Source organism: Rhea pennata, chromosome 7 (genome assembly GCF_028389875.1).
Source record: "Rhea pennata isolate bPtePen1 chromosome 7, bPtePen1.pri, whole genome shotgun sequence".
Lineage (NCBI taxonomy): Eukaryota > Metazoa > Chordata > Aves > Rheiformes > Rheidae > Rhea > Rhea pennata.
In genome coordinates, this window is record NC_084669.1 from 19,592,409 (window position 1) to 19,615,319 (window position 22,911).

The 22,911-nt window shown below is 47.8% G+C and overlaps 1 protein-coding gene across 1 annotated transcript; it reads right to left on the minus strand.

Annotated features, from left to right (window-relative positions):
* Positions 1–9,418: 9,418 nt before the first annotated feature.
* TMEM72 (transmembrane protein 72) lies at positions 9,419–15,910 on the minus strand. Its single transcript, XM_062580646.1, has 5 exons — positions 15,841–15,910; positions 11,468–11,534; positions 10,958–11,029; positions 10,101–10,240; positions 9,419–9,879 (listed from the first exon to the last, which is right to left on the minus strand). Exons 1-5 carry the CDS (start codon positions 15,908–15,910, stop codon positions 9,419–9,421), a joined length of 810 nt encoding a protein of 269 aa, XP_062436630.1.
* Positions 15,911–22,911: the final 7,001 nt, after the last annotated feature.

Genomic DNA, 22,911 nt, shown 5'->3' on the forward strand with positions numbered 1-22,911 from the left:
ATTTCCACTGTGCTTGCCTGGGATGTGTTATCTTTTTCAGTGGGAAAAGCTTTTCTCTCATTTGCATGCCAGTGACATTACAGTCTTAAACAATGTTTACGATGTTGCCTAAGCTGATTATTCCTACATATTTTTTTTCTGTTTTATTGCGTTAGGTGCTTGTGGGGCAATAGAAAAACTACAATACTACAGTTACTTTTGTTAATGAAGCAATTGAGTAATAATACTAAGCTTTTGCATGGTATCTCCATACCCAGCATCCTGTGTGGCTGTAGGAGTGTTTTGCAAGTGCCAGCCGCCAAGGAGTGGAAGGCATGGAGAGGACTTGGGTAGGCAGCTGGAGCTGAACTTTGAGTGTTTCACTGCAGTCATTTACAACTCTAAACAAAGAACAGGAAAGGAGAGAGCCTTTCTAGAAGGGCATGCCAGACTGTCTCAGGGCAAAATCAGCACGGGGGCTGCAGTAACATTTCCGTGGTAACATCAGTCCTTTATAGAATGTTTTCTTTTGCCTTGTCTGGTAGTCTGTATTGTGTGATCTGCCATGGTACTTCTAAAAGCTCAGTCTTCCTTGGTGATACCTGAAGGCGGTAACTCATACATGACTTGCTGCTTCAGGAAATAACAATGTTACAATTCAAGGGTTTGGAGCACTGGTAGTTGTGGCTGCAGGATACAAAGCAAAAAGTATTTTTGTCTTTTTGTCTCAGCTTTTCTGTGGTTGAAATTGCTATAAAATTGAGAAAACAGTAGCAGCAACCTTATGAATAATATCAGGCTACACCAGCTAAAGATAATCTGTATTTATTACTGATAGATACATTAGCAGAGGGATTATGTTGTGCTTTCATTTGGAGATTTAGTTTAGAAGGAGTCAGCTTGAGTCAGGGAATATTTGTGCCTGCAGCTCTTAGCTGAAAGTGAAGAAATCAAAAAAGAAGTTAGCAAGAAGGGAATGATAAAGTAATGACAGGCTGAATGAGATATCTTAGCATTGAGTAAGAGCCAGGATAAATGATGGCAACAACAGTGTACTCCATTTCCACACCGGTCAGCAGGAATTTGTTTGTAATTTCCTTATTACGACACTTTCAGATGAGAGGTGTTTACAGTAAGATTGTCATTTTTTAAACTGTGAGCATGTGTAGCCCCAATATGAAAAACTCACATGCCCATTGCTGGAGAAGGTGCTTTGGCTTCCATTTATACAACTGGTGATTTTTTCCAAGTTTACAGATGCTTGCATCAGAAGTAGATGCTGACCGTGAGTAGTGACTAATTTGTGAGGATTAAGTTGGAGCTCATTCTCATGCCCAGGCCTAGATTTTAGAGAGGGAGGAGTGCCTAAAAGGCTTAGTTACCTTCCAAACTCATTCCCTCAAGGCCTTCCAGATCAAGCTCCCATGCCATGCTGATACAGAATTATATACCCAGTGAAGTGCTTCGCATTCTCCTCCATTTTTAGTTACGTGGAGAGGACCTACGGTTTGTAATAAGCCTGCACCTTCATTGTCAGTCCTGTGTTTTGGTTTGCCTGAGCACATATATGGGGCCATAGCTATACAGTCTGATGTAAAACAGCATGTGGCCCCTTCATGTGATCTGACTTGGACGCAGGCTTGCTCCCACAGTGCATGGTATCTCTTAAAAGGTCTGCTTATAGGCATGAGAATGAAAGAGATAAAGAATCTGGACATAACCCTCCTACTTGTGAGAGAGAAATATTATGTTGCTATATCAAATTCAAATGTAATGCTACCGTAACAAGTTCTGCAAGCTCTCCTAGCATGCAGCCCTGAGAATAGCCAGTGAGCTTCTTCAGTTCAGTTTTCTGCAGTGTAAAGCTGATAATTTTTTGGCACTTCTATTTGGGCTTCCATTTTCTCACTCTATTAGAGGAAGTAATCAAGTGTACCACAGAATGCTACTGAAAAGGCAAGCCTGCTTTTTTTATAGTTTAAGGTTTGTAGCACATCAGCAGGTATCAAGCGTTGGAAGGTGAGGCTTGCCTGAAAACAATGGAAAAGAACTTAACAACCTGGTTTAAAACTTACATTATTAAGTGCTTTATTTTTATCACTGTTTTTTAAGAGATAAAAATACTCTGTCCCATCAACTAAACTTGATCGGAGTGTGCTTTTGATCAACCCAGACACGTTTTTCCTTGCATCACACAAGAATTATTTTAATTAATGGGCTAAAAGAAGATTTTTTTTTGTTTTTAATTTAGTAATTCATATTTAAACTTTGTACATTAAATCAAGCATAATAGTCTAATCAATATCTAGCCAACTGACTGACAGACAGAAAAAATAATTCCCTACATTTTCATCTGTTGGCAATTTGACTGTGGAAGTGTCCCATTAAAGTGTCTCCATGGAGAATTTGAAAATGACCCTAAACTCCTGAGGGTCTTTTAACTATTTTTACCTGACACTTTTAAAGAACTTTTCTAATTTTTTTAAAGAAGTAGGTGTGTTTTCAGGCTTTCTTCATCACAGTTTTGTTTAGAAGCAAATGCGTCTGTTAACTGAAGTACCTTGAACAGGTACCTTTCCACAGGTTAAGAGCATGCGGATTTCTAAGTGTGACTCGGCTGAGGCACAGTGATCCACTTAAGTTGTAGTCACCAGTGGTGATTCTGCGCCTAAAAGAACTATTTTCAAATGCATCATGAAGACAAGCAAATGAATGTAAAATACTTGTACCAAAGAAAGATGATTTATTCAGATTCCCTTGCTTTGCAAAGATGTGAGGTAAGAAGGAAAATCTTCTATAATTTTAGTAATTCTTGTAAATACCATTAAGACTGTATTTATTTATTCTAGAACATAGAGGATCTAGAAGTTTAATTAGAAGTGTGCAGGAAAATACAGCTCATGCCTGTCATTCATGGTATGGAGAGATGACACAAGCATTAAAAATGGAAGTATTGTTACTCTAACAAGTTGGCATAGAGACATTAAGTCTCAGGACTGAATCTTGCAAAGGGCTTTACACCTTCAAGTCAGATACTGAAAAACTTTAGCCAAGGGCTTGTCTCCTCAGAGTCAAGTCTACCATATACTCTCCTTTTTCTGGGTTTGTCCTCTTTTGTTGCCCTCCTTTTCCTCTAAGCACAATTCAATAACTCCATCCATGCTGTTGAAATCCTTTCCCAAAACAGCAGCTGCAATTGTGGTTCTCCAGGGAAAGCAGGTGCAGGTGCAGTGAGCAATACACCAAAAGTGTGAGCAGGGTGCCAGCAGGCAGCAGGAGCCTGGGGCTGGAGAGCAAGGTTGGGCAGTCTGGAAGAGTACCAAACCCAGCCCCTGTTGCTGAGGAGTTTTGGAGAGGCATGCAGTGGAAGGAGATTTAGGGGAAGAAGGAGTTTGTGCAATCACATCACAATGTCTGTAATTCTCCTCATTGCAGAATGATCAGGATTATATTCTATTTTAAATGCCTGTTCAGAATAAGGCCAGCTCTGGGATAGAAAAGTCTGGGGCAAAAGAAAGGCTGGGCAGAACGAAGAGTGGGCTGACTTTCTTGCTTGCTTTTTCTTTCTCTCTCTCTCTCTCCTTCTCTCTTTTCTTCTTCCCTTCCCTTCCCTTTCCTCCTTCCTCTTTCCTCCTCTCTTTCTCTTTCCTTTTTCTGTCTTCAATATGTCTTCTCTACTTAGTATGTAATCCAAAGACCTGGGATGGGAAAGCAGTTGGTTTCTGGTGTTGTTCATAGTTCCTCAGAACAGGAGTCATAAAAGTCACCTGCCGAGTGAATACCTGCCTGCTGAATACAACTAATTTACTAAAGGTGTCTTAATCATTCACTAGATATAACCTAAGTGCAGTCATTTTACCAGTTGTATGCAAGCTGGAAGTCAGATCCCCATTTTTGCCAGGCTCATGTGAAGGAGACACAGGAGCTGACAGCTCCAAGGAATCTCGGGCAGATTTGGGACATGGTCTCTACTTCCTACCTACTACAAAATGCAGGAGTCCAGCCAAAACAGGAGCTGTGTTTTGGCTCAGAGCATGGGAGAAGATCTTATCCTCAATGGGATAAGATAAGTTGCAGGGATGGGAACGTGCAGTAGGGTTGCAGGCAAGTGAGTATGCAGCAATTCTTAGTTCAGGGAAGTAAATGGAGTCAGGCTGTCTCCTGCATGTGGTATGACTTAATACTGAGTCAGGAGCTGCCCATGCCACTGATGCCAATATGTAAGTTTGTTCCACTGCTGCCACTGGTGTTACACACGGGAGGACGTTTCTCATTTTGAATACTAACACTTAAGAAACTGAACAGTTTTTTCTCTAAATATGCCTTATTTTCCTAATACTATTGTTGCATGGATAAAATATTCTTATCCATGTTTGCAAATATAGAGAACAGTGCCCAGAGAAACAAGAGCCAGAGTTCCCTGGAGGAGCTACAGAGCTTGGGAGGTGAACATCTAGGTGCCTTGGCCAAGGCTGGGGGTCTCTGGCAGGGCAGGCAGTGCACCTGACTCCGGGGCTGAGGAACAGCTATGCGCTGAGTTTGTACTGGAGACAGAGAGGAATTGTAACTGAAGCTTGCACTGAAACTATTCTGGCCTTCATATAAAAGTCAAAACAGAGTAATTGTTTGCAACATACTAATTCACTAAGCTGTGACAGGGGCTGTCAAATACCATTGTGGAGTGTTTCCCATGTGCATATGCAACCCTCTATGCAAAGCAGGTGGATTTTTTCCACATACAGGAAAATCTTTAGAGGAAACAATTTCTGCCAGGAGTACCTCACAGAGTTTCGCCTTACACATTTACCGCTTTTGGGTGATTCATCTCGCTTCCTTCCAGTATGGGAATCTGTAGAATTTTATAGCCATATACAGTCACCTGTAACTCAGCAGATTAATCTTGGTGGATTATTTGCATCATAACTTAACTGTAATGCATGTAAAAATGATACAGTAGGGTTCATGTGATGCTGTGTGGACTTACAGTTCAGGCAGCTCAAATTCAGGTATCACTGCACCATACAGTTAATAGTGTCTAATTCTTCTTTTTTCTCTTTTCCTGAGATTTCCCTGCATATGTTAGAGTATCACATTGAGCCCTTCCCATGGTTTCTATACTACTTCTGTTACTTTCAGTAGCTCCTGGGATGCCGCTCATAGCTAATTGTAGGGAAAGAAACCAACAAAGAAGTGAACACTCGAGCGGATAATCTCTGGGCCCTCTGCAAAGTTATCTGACTCCCTCCTGAGGTTGAACATTTCCTCTACACTGGGATCTTAAGGAATGCCTGAGACTACATTTCTCTGAGCTTCTGAACTGCTCTAACAGTCTGCTGTCTCTGAAAGGGGTGGTCTTATTTCTCCCTCCCCCATTTCATGGTTAGCCCTTGCTCTTGCTTGCACAATTCTCAGCCCTTCTTTGCATCAGCTATGGTGCTTATCAATCCTTCTGTGAATTTGGCGCATTATCCCAGAAGATAGCACCTGCCTTCTTTTTTTCCTAATTGTTTTTCCTCTGGCTAACTAGTTCCAACAGCTGGTAGAGCCCAGCTAGCAGCACAAAGCCCACAGGAAAGGGCAGGGATGGGCAGCAGGGAGCAGAGTGGAGGCATGCAGAGATGGACTCTTTCGCAACATAGTGTAGTAGCTCAGCACATGCTGTGGAAGTGCATCCTTCTGGTGCCATTTCCTGCTGCAGTTCAGCTGCCACTGACAGAGCACCCTGCCCCCAGCTCTGGCTGCCCAATGCTTCTCTTGAGCTAGTGCTTGCTTTCAGCAAACTCCATGCTGAGCTAGCCAGGGAGTTTCACTGAACAGGCAATTTAATTCTACAGAAGAAGTTAGTAGCTTTTTTTTTTCAGGCTTTATCTCCTGAAGCAGCTAGCTATGGAGTTGGAAAAGAGCCAGACCAACACAAGTAAACATATGAGAAAAGCAACTGGGAACAGGATGGAGAAACAGGACCCTCCCCAGAACTATCTCTGGTAAGCCTGAACGATCACTTCACCTCCAGCTTCTCTCAGTCCTGCTTCCCAAAGGAAACTTGCAACATACTTTCAAAAGATGAAACTAGAAACTGAAATGCCTAATTCTACAGAGACTAATGGTTACAAACTCAATATATGCATTTCAGAGAGCAATTAAATCCACCTCCTCCTTCAGAGTGCAGCACATTGCTGCTCCCCTTGCCAACAGCCCTGCTGCCGCATTGGTATGGACTGGGGGGCTGATGGAGCAAGAGTTGACTAAAGAAGGTCAGTCCCCACCCAGACTCCCCCAGAGCTTTGCTCAGGGCTGAAGAGGAGGCTGCAGAAATGCAGTCTTTCTTTCATAAGCAGATTTGTTGATCTGTTAGGAACATTGCCTGACCTCTGGGTGTGTAATTAGTGAGGCAACATTTAATGAAGAGCACTGGGTGATGCAGAAAGCAGAGTCTGCTGTCAGGAGAAGACGTAACAGGCAGATGTGTGACTGAAGTGGGGATCCAGCTCTAAGCACAGTATTTAGGGGCAAGTGGGCAAGGATGTTTCACCCTGTTTACATGGCTGGGCCATGTTAAGCATGATACAAGGATGTTTTATCCTGTTTGCATGGCTGGACCAGGTACAAGTTTGCTGCTTGACCACAAACTTTAGAAGAAAGTAGCTTTATTTCTTGATGTGATGAATACACTAGCTTGAGGGTAAAGGAACTGCAGCTTGATCATGTGGCCAGAGCCTGGGCTTGCCGCTCTCAGTGTTGTGATATTAGGTTTTAAACGGGTACAATTTTTCTGAAGACATTTTTGCAGATGCAGGAGGAGACTGAACCATCCAGGCAGATGTGTACATGACTCTTCCCCAGGAAGCAGTTATGGGCTGGAGTACTAATCTGTGCAGCCAGAAGGGGGAGGTCTCAAACTTGTGTATCATATTTAAAACAGATTAACACCATTTAGCATTTAAAATGTTGATGATGCAAGAAAAAGCTTCTTGTTCATGTCTAGAAGTTATAGTAATGATTGAATGTATGAGAACATTCATAAGCTGCCCTTGTGGACAGAGTTTCATTATCGAAGACAGGCTGTCAAATGTTATCAGCCAGCATCTTCTGTCTTGAATCAGAGTCTTTATAGCTCCTTATCTCAGCAGAGGTTACAGGGCAGCATGAGGCCATACGTCCTGTGTCTAAGCAAACCCAGCCACCTGTCCTCTTTCCCAAACACAGCCAAAAGAGCTGCCTGACGCTAATGAGAGGGTCTTTGTTATGGTATCTGTAGGCATTGCAGGTGCTTGTCATCTTGATGTAGTAACTTCTAGTTACCTACAGTGGCAGGAGGCTGGCACAGTTCATGGCATGTCGGACACAATGGGGGATGTCCCTCCTGGCCAGATGCCTCTTGCAGTAAGTGTCTTTCCTACATTCAGCATAGTGATTCCCTGTCTCTGCTTATAGTCTGCTTCATGGCCTTGGACCTTTTGCACCCCAGAGCTCTTTTACTTGAGATTTCTCTCTCCCAGAGTAAGCTCCAAACAAACTGGTCTGGCAAATGGCCTATATAAAGACTAGCAGAGAAGAGGACATGATGTCAGTTCCCTGAAACCTCTTACAGTTGCCTAGTAGTGTAAAGAAACTGCCTTGCTCTCCATCAGCTGTTAGGGCCAACCCAGCAGGGAGAAAGGAAAGGAGAGCCACTGGGCTCACACATTTTCACAGCAGTCAGCCCTTGGTCCTATCACACCCTGCTCCTGAGGAGGAGATGACAGTGGAGCAGAGGCACTCTACAAGCCTTTAACTATGTGTCCCTTCTCTACCACGGGCAAGGAGAAGAGAAAGGAGCTCTGGACTGCCTACCCACTCTACCACCATGGGTAACATCCCCAAAGAGGTAGGAGGTTTTGCCTGTGGGACAAAGTCAGGGAGATTAGGGACTGAAGTACTGTGGAGCATGTACCACATGTACACATATCTGAAGTAATGTGAAACATTTCCTGATCTGTGCTGAGTCAGGGAGGACTTATCTTTGAGGCAGATGATTTATCTTGGAAGGGAAAAGGCAACCTGACAGGAATGAGATTGGTTTTACCTGCCCCCAGGTGATAATCTCCAAAGCTGTGGGGTTGACTGATGACTGGAATCATGATACAGTTAGGGGGCTGGTTAGTGGATGTTTGCCCCCCCACCTCCAGCTCCTCAGATAGCCAGAGTGAGAAGCAGAAAGTTATAAGATGAGAGAAAGCCAAGGGGATGGGATGAACAAGTGAGAAGTGCTTGATTATAGGGAAGTGGTCCTTAAAGGGCAGAAAATACGGTAGGATTAGGCCAGAGGTGAAAAGTTTAGGGAAGATCTGGCATAGAAAGGACCAGTGGGGCAGAGTTATAATTTTATTATTATCTTTGCCCTCTGAGGCCCGTAATTAACGCACATAGGCAGTTTACAAGCAGTCTGCTGTGCCAATGGAGCGCTGAACCTAGTAACCTGAGCTGCTACATCATCCCATATCTGTTTAACTCAAGAGGGCTGTCTGGGCAAGAAACATCAGATAGCCACAGGATCCTCCCTGCTTCTGCACAGGTGTCCCCAAAGCCAGGGGTGATTTCTCTGCTGGCCTCAGAGCATGTCTCAGGTGAGAACACTTACTTGGTGCTAGACCCAGGTGTAATTTGTCTCAGTCCCCCATGGAGTGGTATTTTGGATGGACTAGGCCTGCTGCAGCCTTTGCTGTTGGGGAACTTGTAGGTTGAGGTGCCTGTGTGTTGGAAATGTCCCAGTCTTGAACTTTTTCTAGTACAGTAAAGAAAGGCAGGCAAAAATTGCCCTTGGCAGAAGCTACTCTGGGAGGATGGTTTTCTCCCCTTGTCCTGCCAGTTGCTGCCTCCTGATAGGCAAATGCTGTGGCAGAGCTGTTAGGCAGGAGCTGCTGCTTTGACATGTAGTGTTGTAACAGAGGCCCATGTGTCAGGCCTTAAAGAGAGATTCTCCAGGAGCAGAAATTTTAATATCTTGGGAATACCATGGCTTGACCCCTGGGTTTGATGTAGCAGAGGCTGGGAACCACCACTGGCTGTCCTCACTAGGTTGGGACCATTGATTGTCAGCAGCCCCTTGTAGGACAGGTGACACAGTCCTTCACACTTTTCCTTTGAGGTCAGGGAGGTTGGTAAACAGAGCATGAGCCACATCTCCCTTGTCGTGACAGAGCATGAGTGCTCCATCCCCTCACCCCTTTTCCCCCTTGGTGGCTGTAAGGTTGGCCTGTTTGGTTGTCTGCTGCCTTGCTGGGGCCCATGGGACATCCCTATGGAGTACGTGGTGCTCCAGCTAGCACTGCAGCTCTGCCAATGACATGCAGCATTAGTGCTGGGGTTGGCTCAGGACCTTTTGGCTGCCAGAGTGACAGGGAGGGATGCCAGTGTGCAGGTATAGTTTCTCTGCCCTGTCCTCATTGCTGGTGAGTGTTCAGAACAGCCCTGTGGAGCTGAGGGGAGTGAGAATGACAGGGGTGTCTGGAGGAGTGAGGATGGGTGCTGTGTCCAATGTGGTGTCTTCAGCCTCACTCTCCACATCCTCCAAGCTGTCGCTAGTGGAGGGGATGATCCGCACCACTTTTTCCTGGAAGTGCACTTGCTTGCGTGGGGCTGGTGGGGGTGCTGGTATGGCAGGAGCTGCCTGGGCCAGGCTCTTGTCCCTGCTCCCCTTCAGGATGCTCTTCATGTGGCCAAGCAGTGAGCAGTGCTGCTCCCTCTGCGCCCCATAGAAAGTGTAGGTCTGCTCGGTGTCACCAGCGCTGGTCGAGGCTGCCATGGTAGCTGAAGGGTCCACATATTGGCCTGCTTGGGATTGTGTCTCTTTATGCCCTGGGCTCTTCCTCCTCTTGCTCAGCAGGAAGTAGGCCAGGGCAGTGAGCACCAGCATGGAGCCTGGGGAAGAGGGGCATGTTGACCAAGGGCTGGGGGAAGGAGAAGAGCTAGCCAAGCGGTGCTAGAAAGGCACAGCATTTAGTCCAGCTACCTGGACTAGGTCCCCCACAGTTGGTCTGGCACCCCACACATCCCCACTGGGTCTGCCAGCCTGATTCCCCAAAATACACTGTGCTCCTCTTGCATTTGCACAAGCTCCTACCCCAGTATGGACTCCTCACCAGGGATGGTGACGTGCCAGACAAGGACGGGATGCAGGAAGCAAGCCACCGAGAGCAGCGTGTACCCCATGAATTTCTGGAAGCTTCCTGGACGTTTAGCTCGCTTGCAGCAGGTGTGTGCCAGGGAGCCTGGCTCGTATCTGGGGAGAGAGACAGAGGTCCTTGTAGGCTGGGGCACCAAGCCCATGGCAAGAAGACTTGGACCTCACCTCCACCCACCTAGAGGTTCAGGTCCCCACCCCAGTTTGCCAGGAAGTGTTGATCAGGGAAGCTAATTAATGCCTGAGCCTTCCTTGTGGAGACTAGAGGCCCTGGGCTACCTCTGCCAGAGGTCAGCATCTCAGGAGGTCTCTCCTTGGCACGTTTGCCTGCCTAGCCATAAGCAGGGTGCCCATTGGCTGGAGTAGGGTGCTGCCTCTTCAGCTATCAAGGGCTTTTGACCTTTTGCTAAAAGAGATCAGAAGTGCTCAGGCTCTGAGAAGTGCCTAAGAAGTTTATACATCTTGGCTTGAATTTCTGTGCTGTCTCTGGAAGGGAGGTATAGCTCATCCTGGGATGTGGCTTTCCTCTCAACCCTGGTCCCTTGCAGGACTTTGCAAGTTAAAGGGATGCTGCAGACCAGGATCTGTTGTGTTGATGCTCAGCAAACTGTGGCATAAGTTTGGGTTAAAGCACAAGTTTAATTGGCTATGGGCACAGCCTCACTTACCTCCTCCCTGCCTGAAAGCACATGCTGTGAGAGTAAGGGCAATTGTCTTTGCTTTGGCACTTACAGCTCAGCTACGTCTGGTGCTGCCTGTAAGGGGCCTTATGCAGGTCTCACCAAGCCTAGAGAAGACTGGACAGGGTCTACTCACGTGAAGCACATTCCCAGGAACAAAGTGATAAAGAAGAAGCCTTCGCAGACAGTAACTGCAGTTCCTGAAAAACTGAGAGGTGGAGGTGTCAAGGGGGTAGGTTTGAGTATGATCTCCAGATGGTAGAAGGAGCATAGAGGGCCAGGATCTACTGTCCAGTTCACAACACAGTCTGTGTGCTGGGGTCTGAGCAGCCTCTGCCCAGTTAGTTTGAGGAAGAGACCTCAAAGCTTTTCTGCCTGTGGAGCTCAGTTTGCGGCTACTGTCAACTCTGGCCTGCCTGAGCTTGGAGGTATCATGGGGAGAAGGTCACTTTCTTTAATGGAAAGAGCTGTCTTTTCTGAAGCCTGTAGATAGATATCTAAATTCCCCAAAGATGGATATCTAAATTCCCCAAAGTCTTGGATACTGGACCCTGTTGCTGTTGCAGTCTAGTCTGGTGCTATATATCGTGCAGATATGGAACATGACAGCCCCGCAAGTTCTAATTACAAGGGCAAAAATACTCACAGCAGATAGAAAGCCAGGCTTTTGAACTGTCCTCGCTGCAGAGTTTCTACGCCCACACCGATCAGTACTAGAAAGAGAAGGCAGGAAAATTGCTGACTGCAGGTTTGGTTCCTGACTGTTGTGTGCCCCATCAGCTCCTAGGATCTATGGCCTCAGTTTCCACAGGTGGCTGGTGAGCTTGCTTCTCTTGTGTTGTGCAGCACGTTAGGACTGTTAGCATCAGTGATTCATGCTGACACATGAATCCATGGGTACCAGGGCTGAATGCTGGCCTTGAAAGTCATCCCAGTTTCATTCTGGCCAGTGCAGCTTTGTAGGCTGGTGGGAGGTGCTCGGAAGATACCAGCTGGCCTTGGGAAGTGGGAGGGGTGAGCAGCAGTGGGTCAATGTCCCTCCTGCCTCTCTGCCACACAGCTCCAGCAGTGCTGCCACAGAGGCTTCCCTTCCACTGCCCTATTCCTCACCCCATGCACCTCTCCCAGCCAGGGGGAATTCAAGCCCATGCTGACACATCTGCCCAGGGTCTTTTCAGGTCATATCACTCTTACTTTCCTGGCCCTCCCAGGCCTCCCAGCTTGCCCAGGCCTGTTGTGCCCAATATGTTGCTGTAGAGCAACAGCATGGTGGGGGAAGTGTGCCAATTGCATTAAAGAAAAAAGGCTGTAGTCATGGCATTAAGATCACTTACTAGCCTAATAGAAAAAAAAACATAAAAAAGGGAGCAGGCAGATTAAGAAGAGGCAATGAACGTCCTCTCAGTGCCCCAGCCAGCACAGCACACAGAGTAGTTGGAGGCTAAGGGGGATCGAGAGCATTAGTAAGGCAAAATCTTACTTGGACTTGTAGTTGGGGGCTTACAGCTTCACTAGATGGAAAATTTCCCTTGACATCCTTCCACTCCCCACAAAGTTTTTTTTTCAAAATGACAAAGAAACACAGTTCCTCACCATAGCTGCAGCGTATGCTGTAGAAGGAGAGGTTTGGGGCCTGGGTGGTCATAGCATTTGAGTGCCAGCAATGTGGGGCTGAGTGGAGCCACGTTTCAAGCAGGGCTTGTGGCTCAGCTAGGGGATCATTCTAGGTAGTCATAACACTCCCTTATGCCATTAGCGTCTCCACATCTTGATAAGCAATGAGCTCATCTGGAGTTTTCTGTCCCTGGTGTCCATGTGTGCATGAGATGTTCGCAGCTGGTTCTGCGTAATACTTGTTGAGATACTAGTTAGATTTGTGGCTGTTTATCTGGGTTATCTTTGCTCTGGACTCAGAAGGGCACCAGCCTTACAAATGGGAGAGTAAGCCCCATAATGCTGGCTCCACTGTAACCGTGAAATGAGTCAACGATAAGCATTTATGCCTCAGCACAAACCTGGTGTGCAAAGCCAGTCCGAAGGAGAGCCTCATGCGTTTCTGCTTCACTTATAGCTTTGCTGAAGTGATGCTACCAGGCTCAGCTGCTCTGGTAGCAAAGCTCTGGTAGCAAAGCTCTCCCTCTCTCCTCCCTTTAGTCTGCTCAAGCCAAGACCTGGTGCTAGGCTCTCCTGCTGGCCATGACTGCTGGGGCTCACCACTGCAGCCACTGCTTGGACAGCACTGGCTGACTCCAGACCAGGGCAGACAGTTCCCCTGCCACCTACCAGGCCCTCAGATGCCCTGTTAGCCTCTGTGGTCTCATTTGGGTTCCCTCAGTGTCAGTGGTAGACACTGGTCCCTCATTAGCCAAAGAATGACCCCAGCCTCCTCCTTAGAGGCTGCCTCTCTAACCCCAAGCAGAGGCATGGGGAAAATCAATCTCATTCTAGGTTTGTGAAAAGACACAGGACTTCCCCCTTCTAAGCTGTCAGCCTGTCCCCTTTCACCAGTTCATGCTCCTACATACAAAGTATTGTGCTTTGCTGTTTCATGATTGAACAGACTTCTTTACAATCTTCCCTATAAATGCAGAATTCATTCATTCATTCATTCCCTACAGATGAATGCAAAATTCAACAGCTCAGCTGCTATGCTCAAGCCTCTTCTCTGGATGGGGAGGTTTCCTGATTTTGTGCAGCTTTGGCTGTACCCACAAAGCTGTTTGGAATAAGTATCTGCAAAGGGCTCTTTCTGAGGTGTTTGTTTGGGCTTGTTGCTGCCTTAATTTGGATGTTATCCAAACCATGTGGCTAAAGGCACATGATTCGGAATTAAATGGTTGAAAGCATGAGAATTAAGAAATAACTAAGAACTCTCTCTCTGGATGTAAAAATCACAAGGCCTAAAATCTATGAATTACAGAGATGTCCCAGAAACTGCAGTGAATTGTAAGGCTAGCCATGAGGCTCTGCCAATAGTAGGACTACCCGATTTCTTCTATGCAGCAAACCTTACAGTCCCACACTGCAGACAGCCAGTATATTCAAAGATCAGGGTGGGAGGGGATGCCTATATTATGTAGGTAACTTTTTCTGTTTGTGAACAGCTTGTGGAACTGGCCAGGCCTTCTCAGAATCAATTAGTGAGACTGATGCATTCTCCTCTCTCTTTCATGTATTTTTTTTCAGATAAAGCCCATGGGATTCTTTTCTGTACGATCTCCATTTCATGGAAAAACCTCACACACCTCATCAGGCACTAAACACTGCATCAAGCTATTTTCTTACTCCATTGAGACACTCAGAGGAGTAATATACAGGCACCTCCTACTCCTTGCTTGGCCTTTTGGGAAAGTCAGGCGACACAAGGAATGCATCAGAGTCGAGAGATGGAAAAGTACAGAGATCAGTATTCAAGCTGTCTATGTTCTGGGGTGCTTGTCTGAGAGATGACTGCACTGTTAATGTCAAAAACTATAGGCGCAGGTGATGCGGAATGAAGAAAAGAGTGCAAGCAGAGGGAGAGGTTATATTCCATTAAGACATTGAAAGCAGCTTACAATTTTGCTGTTTTAGCGTTAGTTTTCCCATGACAACAAGCTCATTCTTTCTCTCAGGAAGGTCTCTATGAGCTTCCCTGGAGCATTAAGAGAGAATCTGACCATGGCACATGTGCACATGTGGCCCTGAAGGGGATGGGCAAGAGAAAGGTAGAGATTTGCATTTGCTGGTTAAAAGCTATGTCCCAGCTGCTATCTGTTGCAGTCTCATCATGATACGCACTTATCTAATGGGAGTTTGTACAAACTCAGAGACTCAAATATCTACCTGTTATCAGGCCTTTAAAGCACATTCCAGAGCACAGCCTCCAGCTTCCTCACTGGGCTCTGGGTGTCCTCGGGGACCTGTCTCTCTGCAGCTGACCTATGTGCTTTTTACTTTACTCTGACTCGAGCAAAGTGTCTCTCAGGGTCGACTGCATAGATAAATTCTAAGGTGTAGGGACTTGCTCTGCAATGTCTGAAGTCCATAAGAGTCTGCCATGGCAACCACAGGCACTCACTTAAGGCACCTTTCCTCAGAAAACTTTGGTTCACAGCTCCAGCCATTAGACAGATCAGATAGATCTCTGCTTTAATGCTGGGGGAAACTGAGGCACAGAGAGTAGCCTGACCTGCTTCATGATGGCAAGCCAACGGCAGTGCCAGAGTGAGCCTGCGAATCCACCCGGCTGCCTGTAGCCTCTGTGTGAACTATTTTCCCACATCTCCCAATTGGAGATGTTTCATGTGAGATGGTTGTTCTCCACTGTTCAGTCTTTCTCAGTGAGATGCTGTGCCTGGGATAGCCAGCTCAAAATGTCAACATTTCACCTGTGACCAGATGTTCTGATATGTTACAAAACTCAGAGGAGGCTGGTCCCAAGCAACCCCTGACACTTGGAGAGAGGAGACAGCTAGCCAGGTAAGTGAATTTATGTCTGTGCTGTAGCTATAACCTTAGCTTCTCCCTGAATTTGCTTCCTGACAGATATATTAAAGAGGTGGGGAAGCACTTTTGCAGCAATTATTCTGTGAGGGCTGCAAGTATCTTGGTCCTACGCCCTCACTGTGCACAGTGCAAGGAAATCCTTCATTTTCAGGTCCCACAAAGCAGACTGGCAGTTTTGTGTAGCCATGAGGATTTTACATCTCCATCTCAATTCACATCTTGCCTGTGAGCATCTATTTTTGACACAACATAATTTAGTTTTCTTTTCCACTCATGCTTTACCTTGCCTCCCCTCATACTGAGTGCTGATTCTGATGCCTCATGGTGCCTCTCACATCATCTGGGAAGAGCCTGGTCAGGCATCCAGCATTCCCCCTCCCTGGGTCCCAAAGCAAAAGTGGGCAGTGGTCCTTATCCCCCTTTTCAGATGGGGCAGTGGCTGCATTGGATCAAAGGCAGGAAGACAACTTGGGAGTCCCAGCGCCTACTCAGTGCCTTTTAGTGGCAAAGGAAAAGAGAGCTAGCTCTTACCTGCTGCGGTGGAGATGCCCAGCAATCGGCAGGTATACTCCAGAGCAGTCCAAAATGCCTTGTGCCGCATGGTGAAGAGGTGAAAACCTTGCGATGCCAACAGAAGCTCTCTCTTCAGACTCCCCTTACATGTAACCTAGTAGCTCCCAGCTGCAGGCAAAGCCTCCCATCCGAAGGACCAAGTTACCTCCCTGAAGGAAACAACGGTGCCTGAGGGATGACTGGTCACCTCCACTGGGATCTCTTAGGGAAGACTGGCCAGAGACCAAGCTGCCACCAAGGAGAACCGGTCAGCACTGCCTCCTGCTGCGCCTGGGGCTGTGGAGAGTTGGCCTTTGCCTGTTTTTTTTGCTGCTTGCTCGTGTTGCTGGCCCAGCAGTGATTTATGATTGGTAAAGGGGGTGGTGCGGCTTTGGGAGCACTTGCACCCGGGGTACATGGCCTTTCCTGCTCCTGAGGCAGGAGGCTCTGGAAGCCCAAGCTGATTAAATGCATGTGAAGTCATTAATGCTCTGCAGTTCCCAGCAGGTTAACCATTTGTGAGGATGGCAATATTTGCTCTTGGCAAGAATGCAGCGCATTTCTGGTAGCTCTGCAGAGCTCCCAGAGCATCCCAGCCCTGCTGCTTCATGCTGATGGGGCTCCCTGCCATGGCTATTACTGTGCAGATTTCGCCAGGCTCTGACTTGTACAGCCTGGGAACTGTCAGGGTAGATGTGCAACCACAGGCACAAGATTGGACTATTCCTGAGGGTCATACAGACCCAGGCCACCAGAGCAGGGGAGCTGTGTATTTCTCTTCTTGTGAAACTCAGAAAAATGAATTTCTATACTGCAGTTACCTGGCCATTAAATGAAACCAGAGTCATTCATGTAGTGTTGGGCCCACACAAGTGTCCTGACAAGGGGAGAGGGGTTAGAGGAGAAAGGCCATGCAAATGTGCTCTGGACCCTTTGCACTGATTTGCTGCACAGCTACAGGGGCCTTGGCTTGTCTATCTAGGACATGGAGCCTCTGAAGAGGGGCTGTTCTAGGTCCAAAGCTTGAGATGGGACAGAGCCTGCCTCCTGCTCCACACCTGGCTCCATCTCCTTGTAGGCAGGAAGGTGGCATGTCTCTCTGGGGGTCTCTGATTCCCACCTGGGGGAAAGGCAGTGCCAGCAGCAGGCGGGCTTATTACGGACACTGCCTGAGCGGCATGCAAACAAGCACCTCGTCGCCGTGATGGGCACCCGGCATTCCCTGGCAGTGCCCAGAGCTTACTTGGCATGGGGGCTGGTGTTGCATGAGTCACTGCAGCTCCCTGCCCCTCGCTTTGCTTACCGTGAAACTGGGGCTGTGGAGTGAGCAGGGGGGCTGGGTGACTCATGCTTAGCCCCAGCACAAACAGCCCCATGGGGAAACAGCAACAGGCCGAGTCTCTCCACTACAATCCCTTCCCAGGGTTGCTTAGAGACCACAAAGCTGAACCTGGCCAGTGTGTGTTGTGCTAATGCGTCCTGGGGGGTAGAGCCAGGCTTGATCCAAGGACATAGCGACAGCTTTTCTTCCACAGGAGCTTGGTTTGTATTTCAGGCTGGGATTTTCCCAGGCCAGCCAAATGCCTAAGCTCATGAAATGGGCCCCTAATTCCTGCAGATAACTTCAAATAATATTTTCCTGAGCACTTCGAAGGTGGTGGATGGCAGGAATATTGCCACCCTGCTGGCGTGAGGCAACACTGACAAGGCTTAGGTGCAGAGAAACACACCGTACATTTTCCACGTAAACACTTTCCATCGGAGAACGGCTCCACGGCATCTTGAGAGGCAGTGCTGAAAGGTGTGGGCTCAAAATGGATTTTTGCCTTTCAGCATTAGCATTGCATTTGGGTATTCCTGTTTCCTCTTGTCCTCCTAAACCACAGAGTGTATTTGAAAGAACTACAGTTTTTCCACAGCTGATCACTCACCAATGTGTCACAACTTCTTTATAAAAGAGACAAGCAAAACAAAAGGCACGTCATCTGGGAAGTTTATAGTAAGGCTGGAAAAGAGTCCAACCTGGTATATTAACATCTTGCTTCCCTTCCCATCTGGAACCTTAAAATACCTTACTGATCCCTTGTGCCCTCTTGTGGCATACTGCTACCAGCTCAAAAAATCACCCTCAGGTTCTAGGAATTACCAAAATCCTTAAAAATCCTGAGATTGTGCAAATAGTTCTGATGGCTTTCTCTTTGCTATCTAGTTTTTTAACATTGATGGATTGAATTTCAGGTGGTTCTTTACAAACATGAAAGCTAGAAAATTACTTGAAAAGTAAACAGATCAAAGGAGGCAGAGTCTTTCAGAATTGCTTAGAGTCACAAACCACAGTTTGAAGAAAAACAGTGACCACTGCAATGCAATCTGCAGAGCTGGCAGCATCGACTCGCTATTCAGGAAAGGCCTCTCTGTCCAACTTTCAGCAGCTCAGGGCACCTCCCAGCCTGGGAGCTGCCCGCGGCCTCCTCCTGTGCATGGTGTCCCATATGCTAGCACTGGTTCAGTTACTTTGCAGCTCTTATCAAACTGGACTGAGCTCTCACCCAGAAACTAAATGAGTTTGTCAAAGTGCCCTTGACAATAATGTTTCCGTACTTGCAAGCAGCAAGCCGCAGGGCTTAAAATAAGCATGAATTTACTGGTGGTAGTAGTGGTGCTAGGAGACAAAAAACATTTGGGAAAGGCAATTAATACATTAACAATTTAACCCTTAGCTATGTTCCCTTAGCTATTGCCCCACTCTGCCCTCTGAGCAGCAGATAGTGGCAGTCTGCTTGGATCCTCTCTTTCCATGCCCTTCTGTGTTGCCCAGGGCTGGAGAAAATTAATGCCCACACAAGGCTGTGTGGCATGTGTACTCATCCCACAGTGCCGTTGACCACTCAGGACAAGCAGTAAACTGCACACATCAACCTCGGGATCTGCTCTTTGCATGCTCCAGTAACGCCTTTCTGCAGCAGCTTTTCCTGTTTCTGACACCGCCTCCTGAGGCTGGAGGGTGCCTAGGAAGAGGGTGTGGAGGGAGCAGCACAGACATCCTCTGACTTGCCTTGTACCCATTCCCCTTTGACAGCAGCCCTCGTGTAGGAATTTTTTGGCAAGCACTCCTACAAAGAAACCTCACATGAACCTGACTTTTTTTTGGCAGAGACATCTCTTCTTATTCTGTCTCCTTGCAATTTAGGGAGGAGACAGAATAAGTTGGTGAAACTGGGAACTGTGTGAGTGTTTCTGTGAGGCTTTTAGGAATGAGCTTATGCAGCCGGAAGAGAATCGGGAACTTCTGACCTTGCAGGGATTTAATAGCCTGTGACCAATGCTGCAAAAACCCAAGCACCAGCACAGCCTGTTCTGGGACACTTAGTAACAGTGATCTCCACTGTACCTTAAACTGCTTCCCTTGCACAGAGGCCTACCATTTTCACTTTGGCTGCCAGCCAGAATTCACATTTTGAGACTGCCTCCAGGGTTATCTGGGTTGAGAGGGTTTTATTTCAGTGTTAGGGTTGCATAGCAATGTTAGTCCCCATGATCATCTCTCCTTCCTCACATCTTGCTGTGGTGCAGCCACTGTGGCCACTTTCCTGTATGAAGGCCATGATGCAATGGTCATGTTGAGTGGCCTTGGATGGCCAAGCATGCCACCACATGCAGGTGTCCCATAGCAGGACACATGCTGCATAGGTTGTGCTCTGTCAGAAACCTATAGGAACATGCTCAACTAACTTGGCCAATTCTCACTCCCTGCCTGTTATGTAAAAACAATTCTCAAACTCACACAACCAGTGAATGCTCTAAAAATCTGCTTCCCTCTTCGTTCCCCTCCTTTCACTAACTCTGCAGCTGTAACCACCATTTTGAGCAGCCTTGTTTGGCAGCCCTGGTCCTCTCACTGATAGGTCACAGCTGAACTGGGATCTCCTTTCACCAACAGCCAATCTGTGACAGGCTCTAGCTCTCAGTGCTTGGCTGTTGAAGGGCTAACAGCCGACCAGCGACTACCATGGCAATTGCTGTGATGCTACGACATGCCTTTCCGTGCCCAATTGTCCCTCCAGCAGGAGACCTTTCACAGAGAGGAAATGGGCTTCATGATCATCGATGGACAGTAACCGAGTGCAGTTGATGCAAGGCAGTGATGAAGTCCAGCTGTAAGTCTGCTGGGTGTAAACATCTTCTCACAGTCAACAGGAGTTTTGCTCTCCCTTGTACCACTGCTGGCCCACAGATTTCCAAACCATCTGGATGAACCAAGCATCCTGATGTGAGCTTAACAGTTCTCCCTCTCCTCCTTAGCGGGGGCAAAACATGGCACTAGGGAGTCTGAGCTAAATAAACAGCAGAGCTGGACAGGAAATTATGTGTGCCCCCCTTCCTTTGCTTTAACTACTAAATCACACCCTCCTTGGAGTCTTCACACCTGGATGAAAGCCGCTATGAAGGAATTAAGTAAGTGCTTAATAATGACTTCATAAATTTGTCCCTGGCAGGGATCTGAGTAGGTTCTGAGTTTGGTCCCCACCGTGCCCAGTGTGGCAAGAGGAGCTGCAGCAGCCCCTGGGCCTGCCCCAACCCCGAGGCAGTGCCACTGGCTGTTCTGGGGCTGCCCGGCAGGGGACAGCAGGGTCCCACCTCTGCGCAACAGGCAGGCTGTGGCCAGCCCTCTGCAAGGGGATGATGAAAGCGCACCATGAAGTTTTACTGTCTGGATGAGAAAAGTATGATAGACACCACATGGTTCTGGAGGGGGCTGGGGAGAGCCCAGAGACACAGCAAACATAAAGCAGTAACTGTCCTATTTTGCTTGATGCTGTGCCAGGAAAGGGCGCCCGGCATGCTGCTGTCATGCTGAACACTTGCCCACTCTTCTGGGACATTCCTGGCCCTGCTGGGATGAGGATCAAGGGCTCCTTAATATACTGCTGTGATTGTCCCACCACAGAGAGGCATCCCCAGGGGCTGTCAGAGTGAGTGACTGTGCCGCAGGCTGCGGCAGCAGAGGGGCAGAGCTGGAGGGTCTGGTCAAAAGCCTTTGTGTTGGCACCCTCTCACTGCTGTCACGGATGAAGGGGCGCTGCTTTGCCGGGTGCTGCCAGGCTGACTTGGAGATGCATCTGTCTGGAAGGAGGTGGCTCTCCTGGGGCTGGGCTGGCCTTCACTCACGTGGTGCTTTGTGCCTGGCAAAGGACAGAGGTGAGCTCTGGTCTAGATGTTACTAATCATTGCTTGGGTGCATCAGGGTGCAGGCAAGGAAAGGAAGGTGAATGTGGCTCTGTCGGGGAGCCAAACTGGACACAGGAACAAATCTGGTGTGCTTGCAGGGATCTCACAGCCCTCAGCAGCACCTGGCATCCAGCAGAGGCAGGACATGGGGCAGGGGAGGCTGATACTGACTGTTGCTTTCCCTGTGAACACTCCAAGCATCTTCCTCAATCCCAGGTCAGCTCCCGCAGCCCTTGCACAGGTCTCTGCTCTGTGTCTGGATGGTCAGGGCAGATCCTCCTTCCCCTACTGCCCCATTCATTGAGATAGGGTGAGGTAGGCACTGTGGTCTGAACTTGCCGGTATTTTGCATAGTGCATGGCAGAGGGATGTAAAATAGAGATGCACACACATACATGTGAGTGTGTATGCACTGAAAACCCATATATGTGTGTCTCTTAAACCAAGCTGTAACAAGAGCTATCAAAAGTAGATTTATTCAGTATTCATCCACTCTCCACTGAACAATAGGAGTCCCAGTGGTTGGTGCTCAGCTCCCAGAACAGCGTGATTATGCAAGACTCTTGGTGAAAGCACACTTCTAGCTAAGGAAGTTGCAGAGAAAAGCTATGAAAAGAGACTCAAAACCCAAAGGAAAAGAAATGCCAACTGAAAAAAAAAAAAAACAAAACTTCTTTTCTTTTTAGCAGTAGTACTACTTACTTTTAATTGTTTAATTTAAACTCATGATCTTTGGGGGAGGATGGCAAAGCTGAAGCGGGAATGTAGCAGCAGAATGCAGGATGGGAGACATCAAGAGTGCTGAGTCTTAAGTTCAAGGCATTGCTAAGCCCCAAGGAGATCAGTCCGTCCTATCTGGTCATTTCTCAGCTGCCTGTGAACTTTCTTTGCTGATAGCAGTGTGTGAGTGATTAGCAGGGCTGAGAGAGAGGCAAAGCGGTGAGGCTGCATGTTGAGGAGGTCTGTGGAGGAGGTAAAGCTCTGGCAGTGACAGAAGCGTGCTGACAAGCTAGCCAAGGCAATGCTGAGCTACTCAAAGCAATGCTGCTCAGTGGGATGTGAGCAGCCTGGTTGTGGCCCACCAGGCTCAGGCCAAGGGCCTTGACTGCTCCTGTAGCTGGAGAATGTGCCTGTTGTGAGAAGCAGGGGGCTACTCTGCATTTGAGGCAAGAGCAACCCCTCGCTGGCCTGTTGCTGTGTCTAAAGGCAGCGGGACAAGTGAGCTTGACTCCCTGGTCTCTTTGGTGCTTGCTTCTGCTGAGAGAGGATGGAGCAGAGGCATCCCCCAGCCCACATGTGGGCATTGCTGAGGAGCACAAGGAGGAAGGGGGAGCAGAGTTAGGGGCTGGGGGCATGGCAGGAGGGACTCAGAGGCATCATCCCTATACTTTGGGAATTTGTGATCTTTGGGATCCTAGACCTGAGTCTCTGGAGTATGGCAGGAGATCACGATAAGACATGTAGCAGCAGAATGATGGCAGGGAGACATGAAGGACCCTGCATGCAGGGCTTGGGGCACCCTGTGAAGTCCCTGCTTCTCCTCCATACACCTGCTGCCCTCTGGTCCTAGCCTGTCCTGCAGGAGTGCTGGCTTGGTCGCACTCCCCTGTTGAAAGCTTCTCCCACACGTTGGCCATGGGGACTCCAGAAGTTTTCAAAGATAAGTTGAAATGTCCTTTAGATGTGCCCTATCCGCAAGGGCAGGAGACTCCTCCCACAAAGCAGCCAGCTGTAGGACTTGAAGGGACTTGCCATCCTGAAGCTGGTGTCAATGGCTTGGAGTGGACTGACACCCCAAAAATAGATACATTGTGTTTCTCC